The sequence below is a fragment of the Thermobia domestica genome, chromosome 7, assembly GCF_964235325.1.
Source record: "Thermobia domestica chromosome 7, izTheDome1.hap1.1, whole genome shotgun sequence".
In the NCBI taxonomy this organism is placed as follows: domain Eukaryota; kingdom Metazoa; phylum Arthropoda; class Insecta; order Zygentoma; family Lepismatidae; genus Thermobia; species Thermobia domestica.
The window spans coordinates 87,759,225-87,771,889 of NC_137460.1; the positions used below are offsets into that span (position 1 = coordinate 87,759,225).

The 12,665-nt window shown below is 36.7% G+C and overlaps 1 protein-coding gene across 2 annotated transcripts in view; it reads right to left on the minus strand.

Moving 5' to 3' along the window:
- LOC145690271 (coiled-coil domain-containing protein 170-like) overlaps positions 1–12,665 on the minus strand; it is a 266,079-nt gene that overhangs the window by 80,374 nt on the left and 173,040 nt on the right. For both annotated transcript variants that reach the window (XM_081765008.1, XM_081765009.1), the window contains exon 3: positions 4,491–4,622. In XM_081765008.1, coding sequence (XP_081621134.1) covers positions 4,491–4,622 — 132 coding nt within the window. The remainder of the gene's footprint in view (positions 1–4,490; positions 4,623–12,665) is intronic.

Sequence of the window (12,665 nt, forward strand, 5' to 3'; positions counted from 1 at the left end):
AATAATAATAATAATAATAATAATGATAATAATAATAATAATAATACACTACTTCCACATGAGCTCTTCCTTTTTAGCCATATGGGTAGCGTACACGCTTTTGGCACTGAACGTCCTGGTTCGATTTATGGTGAGAGCTCATGTGGTATGGATACCACAATAAGCTATGGATCCACGTTTGTTGCTAAAATGAGACGCTAAACTTTAATCCAACCTCGGAAGTTAAAAGTGCTTCTAATTTCAAAATTCATTTCCACACATTTCGAGATACTGACACTTTTTTATTTAACGTGAAGATTTTCATAATCACGTTTGTTTCTTGAGTATAAGCGTAAATTTTTATTATACTTCCAAACTATGCTAAACGTAAGTGTCGGAAGACTTATAGAACGACTTTCTCCGTCTGACCGTCTGTCAACAGGAATCAGGTCAAGAACAGTAAGAGATATCGAGCTGCGCTTTGTCGAAATCGAATCAGTGTCTCAAGAATAGCTACTATCTCCTCCATTAACTATCTATTGAACTGGTTCAAATTAATCATTCCATGTTTCAACGTTTATTTAGAACGAAAACGGGCAACATACAATAACTATCCCAAACCAGAAGTTGTTCCAAGTTACTATTGCTTCGATTTCAATACTGATTTCCATAGAGAAAAAAAAAATGTTAGAAGATATCGAGATGCGGTTTTCTGAATCGATTTATTGTACAAAGAATAGGTCTCACCTTCTTCATTAAAACTCTACTCAAATCGGAAGTGGTTCAAATCATCATTTCCGGTTTTAAAATTTAGTCATACAACAAAAGTGGTGATAGATAACGGTATATGGTGCTCTGCAATAGATTCAGTGTCTCACTAAAGCATATATTCGCAACCCGCAACACTACCAAAACCGGAAGTGGTTCAAATTTACTATTATTTCTGGTTTGAGTACAGATTTTCATAGGACAAAAACTGTAAGAGATATGAAGATGCTCTTTGTTGCAATTGATTCATCATCCCAAGAATAGGTCCTATCTCCATCATTAACCATGTATTCAAACCGGAAGTGATTCAAATTAACCACTTCTAGTTTCAACATTGATCGCCATAGAATAAAAATGGTACTAGGTCTATGTAGCGGCAAACTGTTTTCTACAAACGATTCAGGGCGTCAAGAGAACATATTTTCATAGCCCACAACACTCTACCAAAGCCGAAATTTACTACTACTTCCCGTTCCAATACTGATTTCCGTAGAGGAAAAACGATAAGAGATATATATCTAGATGCAGAGTTCTGCAACAGATTCAGCTCCCTAAGAGTATGTTCTATCTTCTCCAATAACCGGCTGCTCAATCCGAAAGTGGTTCAAATTAACGATTTCCAGTTTCAACTATTCCCCAAGCACAACGAGTAATGACTTTTTGATATGGATTCAGTGTCCAAGGAATATATTCTATCTGTGATCGTATTAATTAATCTATTAGGACCGGTAGTTAGAGATGTACTACTTCAAGTTTGAGTACTGAATTCCTAGAGTTTGGAAGTCTACCGTACTTTCGCATTATGAAACGAAACCCGCTCAATATTGTTTTCAGTGGGTGCTCATCTGCGGGTTTTGAAGAAAAGTTACAACGTTTTTCATTTTAATTTTTTCAACAGATTCAATAGATAAGTGGTTATCAATCTAAGGTTCCCCTTTGAGATGCATGAAAGACTATCAACGGAGGGACACTGGCCTCTGAAATCAAATGAACTGTGAAATTAGTTTCAAACTGCAAAGTCGTCAATTCTTTTTCATACCACCATTGCCTATTTTTTTTTTTATTGAATTTGGACTGAACATTAAAATTTTATTTTCCCATATTAAATGTGTAAGCAGCATTGGTCATTGTCTTAACTTTTAAAATTGTAACGTGTAATTAGATGAATTATACTCACTGCTGAAGCTCATTTTATATTACCTAATTATTTTATTGGTATAAAAAAAAAAAAACATTCGATGTTAATTTCAACGCAGAAATCCAATTTGTGCTAAGTACCCATTAAGAATCTTAAATGGGCGCTGAGTCCTGGAACATCCACGTATTGACGCCTATGGTCCCGAGTGGAGCATTTCGTGTCAATGCAAATATAAATTAAGAATTTTTCATACAGACAGTTTCGGATTGTGATAGAATTTATCCTTCTATAGCAATCACTTTCAACTGGATGCTCTGCGACGTCACAGTTTGTTGCTCGTGTTCCCAGCAAATCACACGTAGAAAGCAAGAAAGCAGCAAACATACTGTTGATAAAATACAGTCAAACAAGACGAAGTCGTTAGTTTTGCAGATGCACTGTTCGTGTATTGGTGATTAATCGAATACTGCCAGCTTTTTTTCTACTCAATTTCATTCACATCATTCCCTCCGTTTCTCTTCTCAACCTATTCTAAGGGGGACATGGTGGCCCAGTAATAGAGCGCTTCCTTATGGTGCGAGGGGCCCTTGGTTCGATCCCCGGCCAAGTAAGATTTTGATGAACATCATGTCTGTGGGTTTTCTCGGGATACCCCCGTTTCCTTCGAAATCTCATCTCATTCCATCATCATTCACTTGCCTTAGTCATTGTCTACCTTAGCCTAAAGGGCATAATCGTGGGACATTAAACTGAAAGATTTCATTTCACTTTAAAAAAAAAAAAAAAAAAAAAAAACTTGCTCTCATTCTCTCTCTCCTGGCTCTGATCGTAAAAGCTTGTTCCTATTGTATATAGACAAGTAGGAAATGATTGCTCTGTAGGTATAACAGCAATATGATTTTCACGAGATTATTAAATATCTTAAAAGGATTTTGCTTAATATATTTATATAATTTGAGTGTCATGGATATACAAACGCTAATATAGACCTAACTGCTGTAACGACTCCTAAAATTCTTACCAGATACACTTTCCCCGAGAGATTTCTTTCTACCTTTCTTTTTTATTTTAATTGCACGAAGTGCCAAAAGTGAAATTATATTTTCGGTTAAAAAATAATGTTAATGTATGTTCCTGACTTTACTTGTACTAACAAATAAAAAGAAAAAAGTGTAAGCTTTCTTTGGTGAAAATTTGAAGAAATTCGGTTGGGTACTAAGGAAGTTACGACAAAAAGAATGTAGCAGAAAATATATGTTTATAAGGTTAACTCCTCGTTGTACCGCCCACGAGGTGATGTTTTAAACTCTAGTCTCAGTTCTTTTGTTTACTAATACACGCACATCATCACAGCACTAAACCACTTTCTCTGTCATTGTGTATTGAACTGTCAATCAACCATTCAACCGAGATATGAATGGTACGCGGTAGTTTGACCAGTTCGTAAAGAAACTAATACTCGCCCTCTTCTCCGTACGGCCTCCCCTCTCCTCTGCTCATCCGACGAAAAGATTACAACAAGAAGCGTGTGGTTTGTCTATTGTCTCTTTATGTCAAAATGTTATCCATAATGTTGGTAGCCATGACAAACTTCAATGTTCCAACTACAATATTTAAGAAATGTTTAAGCGGAGACAACCTTTATATGGTAGTGGTACGATTTGCTTTGGTTAAGTTCTTAAGTATGAAATTTAATGAGTTGTAATACTATGAAATAACTAGAAAAAGTTCACACTAGACCTCATGACCAAAAAAAATAATTGCGTATTAATTCTTTATTTTTCGTTTATTTACTATGTTACTTTGTAATAACATTTCTATGAACGGTTAGCGTAAATTGATAAAATTTTACTTAAATTCGATCAAAAACCTATCAATTATTAAATATTTTTCGAAAATTATCTGGAAATGAGGACCGTAATAAACCTTCCAAAACGATAGATATGGTATAGATATAACATTTTTAAATAATAAATTAACGAAATTCTCTATGATAATACACCTTGTAATATATTATTATTCTGAACCGGAATTGACCCAAAACAAAAACTTTTTTTGTTCTTCGATTTTTTGACTTCACAGAAAGAAGCTTTGGTGGGTTTTACTGATTCAAAGAGACTTTATTGTTCAAAAAACGCAAAATTCTTTATTTGTGAATCGATAATATAGTAGATAAACCTTTTTATAACTATTTTAATGTAAAATGGTGGAATCAAATCTCACTCCCTTTGAAATAAGAGCCATTTTACAGAAAATACGTAAACTCTGTAAATATTTCATGAAGCAAAATGTTTTAACAAAGAGCGTATATGAAAAGTATTATATTGTTTTATTAATTTTTACTTTTAATCATAAGTAGAATCTTATGATAGACTCAAAATTACAGCTAAATGTCGAATATCTGAAAAGAAAAGCAATATCTATTATTGGGACCGAAATAGACCTCGAGCAGCTATAAATAGATATAGATATAGATAGATAGATATAGATATATATTATATATGCAACATTCTATGTTAAACTATCCATTCAAGTTGGAACAGCACAAGCGTATGATTGAATGTCAAAATTACTTCTTCAGAATAATACAATGCATTTTCCTTACGTGTATTCTTTTCCTAAGAGATGCAATGATGGCATTTTGACGTGCAACTTGTTCTCGCAGTTGATCGGATTCTAACTGTAACTCCATCACCCGCTGATCACGACTTCGCAAATGAGTTTGGGTTTCCTGCAACTAAGAAAAAAGTAAGATTAAATATTTGTTATAGAAAAAATAAATTTAACATTTACATATCTTTACGAATACCTGCTTGTTACTGCCAATTTGTGGAAGTAGCCATTGTGTAGAAATATTAGAAAATCTATAAATCAGTAACTGGGATGGCAAAGTATATAATATAGATTTGCTATTCATTCGTTTCACAGATTTCCTATCAATTCCAAAATTTAAGTGTTCAAAATACAATTATTGTACTTGCACTGCATTTTGAAATTCTTATCTTATTTTATTATCTTTATGGATGTTTGCAGCATGAAAAATTATTTTATAACTCAACATTATAAAATCAAAGTATGCTTATCTAAATATTTTGTTGGGAATAACGAAGAATTTTCTTTTGACTCTATTGATAAGTAATATATATATATATATATATATATATATATATATATATATATATATATATATATATATATATATATAGATAGATAGATAGATAGATAGATAGATAGATAGATAGATAGATATAGACTAGCTGCGGCTCCGCCTCCCAGACCCCCGATCTGCTCGGCCTACGGCCTCTACATCAACAGTGAATTTCGTGAATTTGCTCTTCATATTTCCTGAATTTGCCCATCCGGGGGCTTCGCCCCACACACTATCTTTGCTCGGCATACGGCCTCGCATCCCTTCAACCCACAATTCTATCGTTTCTTTTTCTTTTTCAACTATCTAAAAGATAAGATTTTGAACCCCAAGAAAACGCCCATTTAAATAGCATGGGAATTTCTTCATCCCCCTTTAGACAAGCTGACATTAATCATACGTTATTTCCAATATACCAGGTGTGTTAGTTGAAAGGACCCCGCACTTTTCTTATGGAAAGTGGCTTTCGGCTAATGTTGTTGAAACTTCGCTGGTTGATAGTTCTTAACATGTGGATCAAAAGTCTCAATGGGCACAAAGACCGAAATCCACTCCTTCCCCCCAAAAAACCGCCTCCAAGTAGCTGGGGGGGATTGAACTGATTTCAGCATGTAAAACAATTTGTTGTTTTAATCAACTCAACAAGGACCCCAAACAACCACATGTTAGACTATCAAACTACCCCACTTGACACCGCCCTTTGCCCCCCACATATCCCCCCCCCGCGAATTACCTTACGGATGTTCCATATTACTGTAGTTTATAGTTGCTCGAATGTGTTGAAATACCTACAGTTTTGGTCTCATCGACGATATAATGGGTTTCACGTATCGCTAATTACGAATCTGAGGTGAGAGTTCTAGAATTCAAGATGGATGATCAATATGGCGGATCAAAAACACGAAACTCCTGAATTTAGCTACAAATGGCTGTTTACTAGGGTATTTTGGGTCGTTGGTTACGAATCTGAGGTCAAAATTCTTGAATTCAAGATTGCAGATCCAATATGGTGGATAAAAACGTCGAAGCCACAAATCGTAGTAGACTAGAGTGTTTTTAGATCGCTGTTTAAGTACGCAACATTCCTTGATACTTCAGCCACCATGTAGAATTATTCTGCACCCTTGCCCTTTACCAAAACCCACCCACCACAGATATCTTAATGCTGAACGGTGTTAAAATAATTCATCAATTATCTGTTCATTATTTTCATCATTTCGGTTTGCAGCATCTAATGTGGTACTTAGCAATGAGTCATCGGGATATCTAATATTCTGTAAATGTCGTGCATGGCCTAAATACCACAATACATTTGCAACGTGCGCACATGTACCTAATGTACGAGCACCGCTTTGACATGTACAGTAGTAACCTTGAATAACATTTTGATCATAATCCTGGTCATCTTCATCATTGGCTACATATGCTATGAAAACTTGAAGCTTAGTTGCATTGTGGAACCTTGAGTAGAGACGTATGCGCAGGAATCCCGGTTCAGTTACGTTTTCGTCAAGCTGGAATTACTCATCGTATTAGTTTATCTTGGACGTAAGAGGATGAGAGATCTACTTGATATGTGCCTACAGTCAAATCTCGTAAGTTAAGTACAGAGAAATCAATTAGGCCTTGATCATTCAGCAGTACCCATTGACAGTTCCTTCTAATAAGATTATCTACCTCCACTCTTGCTTTAACAACCTTCGGCATGATTGACCTATTTCTCATTTCTCTAGCTAATTCAATGGTTGCATCTTGCATGAAAATAACGGGATGGTATCTGTTCAAAATAGCTCCAGCTATGCGATAGAAACTATTCAGTTTCTTTGCATGTTTCAGATTCAACGTCTGTGCTAGAAACTTAAAAACAGATCTTAGATGCCCGTTTCTTGCCTCGAGTATCCATCGACTTTTAGTAACTAGTCGAGAAATATTCGCATCTTCTGTTGATAGTTGTCTTTCACGTGGTAGTAGGAGTGCGGGCATTCTGTGATCAATTCCTAAATATTCCAGTAAAGAAATTGCATCGCGGTATCCTCTATCTACTAACACAATGACCAGGATTATGATCAAAATGTTATTCAAGGTTACTACTGTACATGTCAAAGCGGTGCTCGTACATTAGGTACATGTGCGTACGTTGCAAATGTCTTGTGGTATTTAGGCCATGCACGACATTTACAGAATATTAGATATCCCAATGACTCATTGCTAAGTACCACATTAGATGCTGCAAACCGAAATGATGAAAATAATGAACAGATAATTGATGAATTATTTTAACACCGTTCAGCATTAAGATATCTGTGGTGGGTGGGTTTTGGTAAAGGGCAAGGGTGCAGAATAATTCTACATGGTGGCTGAAGTATCAAGGAATGTTGCGTACTTAAACAGCGATCTAAAAACACTCTAGTCTACTACGATTTGTGGCTTCGACGTTTTTATCCACCATATTGGATCTGCAATCTTGAATTCAAGAATTTTGACCTCAGATTCGTAACCAACGACCCAAAATACCCTAGTAAACAGCCATTTGTAGCTAAATTCAGGAGTTTCGTGTTTTTGATCCGCCATATTGATCATCCATCTTGAATTCTAGAACTCTCACCTCAGATTCGTAATTAGCGATACGTGAAACCCATTATATCGTCGATGAGACCAAAACTGTAGGTATTTCAACACATTCGCGCAACTATAAACTACAGTAATATGGAACATCCGTAAGGTAATTCGCGGGGGGGATATGTGGGGGGCAAAGGGCGGTGTCAAGTGGGGTAGTTTGATAGTCTAACATGTGGTTGTTTGGGGTCCTTGTTGAGTTGATTAAAACAACAAATTGTTTTACATGCTGAAATCAGTTCAATCCCTCCCCCAGCTACTTGGAGGCGGCTTTTGGGGGGGAAGGAGTGGATTTCGGTCTTTGTGCCCATTGAGACTTTTGATCCACATGTTAAGAACTATCAACCAGCGAAGTTTCAACAACATTAGCCGAAAGCCACTTTCCATAAGAAAAGTGCGGGGTCCTTTGCCGGTTTTTTCGAGAAAGAAAACACTTAATAATCAGGGAATCTCACAATATCTTTATTCAAAATAATTACCATTGGGTTCTACACGCTTTGCCCATCTTTTAGGCAAATCATGAATACCATCCCAAAAAAAAACTTTTTCCCTTTCGAGCCAAACCATTCGACGAGCCATTTTTCGACGTCTTCAAAATTAGCGAAGCGCTGCTCTGCAAGTGTGTGTCCCATCGAGGCGAAAAGGTGATAGTCCGACGGGGCGAGGTCTGCAGAGTACGGCGGGTGCGGTAATATTTCCCAATTAAGTGTTTTTATTGTGTCCTGCACCAGTTTAGCGGTATAAGACGGCGCGTTGTCATGTTGCATGATAACCTTGCCATGTCTTCGGGCCCATTCCGGCCGTTTTTCGATCAACGTATGATTCAAATTACCTGTAGCGATCCGTACTCACTGTTTCACCAAGTCTTAATAACTCGTAGTACACCGCACAACACTGGTCCCACCAAACACAGAGCATTGTCTTACGGCCAAAGCGATTTGGCCTTGCTGTCGATGGGCCGGCTTCACCAGGTGCAAGCCATGATTTTTTCCGCTTCGGGTTCTCAAAATAAATCCATTTTTCGTCCCCCGTGACAATTCGATGCAAAAATGATTTCCTTTCGAACCGTTGAAGCAGGATTCACACACTGGTTTTCGCTTTTCCATTTGTCTATCCGTCAGTTGGTGTGGCACCCATTTTCCATACTTCTGGATCTTTCCCATGGCTTTCAAACGTTGGAAAATTGCTCCTCTAGTCACATTTAGTGTTTGTGCTAATGTTGCTTGCGATTAGCTTGGGTCTTCATCTAATAACGCCTGCAATTCCTCGTCTTTGAACTTTTTCGCTGTACCGGGATCTTCCTTGTCTGTCAAATCGAAATCTCCGCTTTTAAATTGACGAAACCATGTCTCGCATGTTCTAATCACTGGAGCATGTTCACCGTAGGTTTCTACCAGCAACCGATGAGCTTCAGCTGCTTTTTTCTTTTGATGAAATAAGAACAGCAATGCATGCCGCAAATGCGATTTACTTGGAACGAAACTCGCCATATTCACTGAGGTAAACAACTCTGACGCTATTCTGTTGGCCAAATGTGACTTGTGTATTTTTGAAGGTTGATGTTTACAGAAACAAATGACGTACATGCCGCATCATAGAAATGTATACATATTGCTAGAGACATCTAACGGTAAAACCGGCAAATTTCAACTAACACACCTGGTATTTTGAAGTTTGTGGGCAAACCCATTTCCGTTTAATTCAGCCAAGAGGAAAACTGAGATGATCATAGATTAAGATTTCTTGGTGGTTACAACTTTTTTAAATTATTCCAACTGAAAACATTATCCTATTTATCTCTGATTCACATTTCTAAAAACTGTGAAATTCGAATTTTCCAAGGTATTGGGTCAAAGGAATCGCCCAATTTTATATCAATCGCAGGAAAAGTTTTGTGGTGGGATTTCAGTATCGCGATTTAATAGTCTAATAAAATACTAGAATGTTTATGATGTAGTGACTATTTCGCCCTTAAAAATTAAAAATATTCACTTTTGGCAATTTTCCTGTCGGTTAGCCCTGAAAGGCTACAATCGTGCCAAATTTTATCATTCTAATCCTGCAGGAAGTGCCTAAACATTTTGGGGTGTAGAAGACGTCCCATATGAATAAAATAGGAAAGATTTTTCAGTTCCCCATAAAACCACTCTACGGTTGAAAATTTTTATTTCTGATGATTTACTTAGGTAACGCTAACGAAAACCTAGAAGCATGCCCAATTTCAAGTTTTTATTCCAATTCTAAGTATTAAAACTTGAGATTTTAGGTCGAAAAAAAAGGCCCATTTAAATAACATGGGGAAATTCTTCATTCCCTTTTTACACCCTTTAGAAGTTAAAAATATTCACTTTTGGCAATTTTCCAGTGGGTTTGTCCCGAAAATCTACAATCATGCCAAATTTAATCATTGTAGCCCTACAGGAAGTGCTCAATAATTTGGGAGTGTAACAGGTGTTCCATATAAATAACATGGGAAAGATTTTTCAGTTCTCCATAAAACCACTCTAAAGTTGGATTTTTTAATTTTTACTGATTTATTTAGGTAATGCTAACGAAAACATACAAGCATACCGAATTTCAATTTTTTATTCCAATTCTAAGTACCTAAAACATGAGATTATAGGTCTAAAAAAGGCCCATTTAAATAATATGGGGAATTTTTAATCCCCACTTTAGACCCTCTAAAAATTAAAAATATTCACTTTTAGCAATTTTTCTGTGGGTTAGTTCCGAAAAGATACAATCATGCCAAATTTAATCATTGTAGCCCTACAGGAAGTGCTCAAAAATTTATGTCAGTTCATGTAGTGTTATATACAGTATAGTTAGGATTAGGGTAGGATAGAATATATATATATGTTGAACAAGTGTCCCTGATCCTCACAACCTCTCTTTGTACATTTCTTGCTCTCATCTTCACAAACTGAGAAAAGAAGAGGTAAAAATTGTTCTCCTCGCGTGGGGGAAAGTAAATTTGAAAGAACTGAAAACTATTTTCGAAAAATCTCGTAATATGCCACATAATCTCATTTTGACCCCATTTTATGCCCCTATTTGACCCTTTCAGTGCGCTTGTTGGCCAATATAAAAAAAATACGGGTTGCTTGTTTCTCGATGTTCTCTATGTCTGTGCAATCTTATCACAATCGGTGTGTTACACCGGTGTATCCTGCGTTGTTAGATTAGTCTTTATATATGATTGAATACATAGGTCTATTCTCTTTCATAAGACATAGATACATTCATGCACTCTTGTTAAATATTGGGCGGGACACATTGGCGCAGCCCTTAAATTTGGCAATTGTGAAAAAATGGCAAATGGATCTCTAGAACTCGAATATATATTTCTGTAAAGGAGGTGGGCGGATAAGGGCCATTTTTCGCCCATCAGACAACGGAAAAATGAAGTGTCCGATTCCGACAAGTTTGCAATGTATTTGTATACTAGAAGATATGTTGCATATGTAAAAATAATAGATACGTGATAAAGAAAATAGTAAGTCATAGAAATGAGTGCCCAAAAAGAGTCCGTTTCAGCGTTTTGCGACATTTTGGTAATGTTTGCTGTCTTTGATGGAGGCTTATAGGAAGAAGGAGTCGATGAACCAAAATAAATCTGACTCGTCATGATATAACACTGTGTAACCTTTGATATGAGTACTAACTGATTTTGGTTTAGTGTGTCCTTCTACCTATTAGAGAACAAAATGTATTGCGCGAGAGTATAGAGCGATGAATACCGTTTATACGCTGTAATGTACGAGTTCAACTGGATACTCCAGCTCTGATGTAAGTTACCGATTGTGACTGAAAATACATGCTCAGCATGTCAATAAGATATATAAAGAAAATGTATTGTTTGCGCGGATATGTGTGTAGAGCAGCAAAAATAGAGACAGCACGTTATGGAGTATTGAGAAGGCGTGTCATTTCTGAAAGTGGTATGAGTAAAAGTGCGAGCAGGAAAACCAGTCGCAGAATGGCATGAAATTCTGCAATAGATATATATATCGAAGACTCATACATACCACGCGTCAATGAAGTACCGATGGGAAGTCATTAATACGTTATATTGCAATACTGAGGGAAAGATGAAAAACAACGACCAACAATCGTTACCTGATGTCTCCGATCCTTACACTCACGAGCACTTAAGTGACAAAGGTATGTACTCTCTGTACATACATCATGACGATGCTTCTGTTCTCCGAGTTCAGTGGTACTGTCAATGTAAAGTAGGCGCACGGGTCGTCGGATGTTGTGGGCATGTTGGTTCCGTACTATGGTTTCTGGATTACTGGCGCCACAATTCCACCGCAGTTAAGAAACCGAGTCTAGAATATACTCATACACTACAAGATGCCGCTGCAGGATGGTCCAGTGGCGATTCGGATGACGACAGCAAGCACGATGCCTAATCTGCAAACTAGCTACAAGTGTCTCCAGCTATCTGATTATTATCTATGCTTGATTATTTCCGATGTAATATATTGATCTCATAGTCGTAGTAGACTTCATTCTTCTTATTCTAGCCGTTAGTGTTCTATTTACTGTTGCTTTCTCGGATGCCAACTCATGACATTAGTGTTTACGTTCCTCATTAACACACGACTTACGTCTTTGTTTATTTTTTTTTTTACCTCTCACTTATAGCGCTTTCCATTAAAATATATTTGTTTTCTTATTTTGTGAGGTATACTATTGGAAACCATGCATTTCACATCTCGGGCCCGATGGGCGAAAAATGGCCCTTATCAGCCCACCTCCTTTAGCTGCTCCTGCTTGTTCTCTTTATAAGTAAAGTAATATTGTCAAAAATTCAAAATTTGAAGATATTTTACCTATTATGTCCTGTTTGACCTATTATGACCTTAGTGGATTATATGCTTATATAAGTAAATGCAGGGGTTACTTCTCTTTCCTTTGATATTTGTACGTTGATGTTTCCTTTTAAAAATTGGGAGGGGTACATTAACCCATGTCTTAAATTTTAGAATTGTGGAAAACAAACATTTG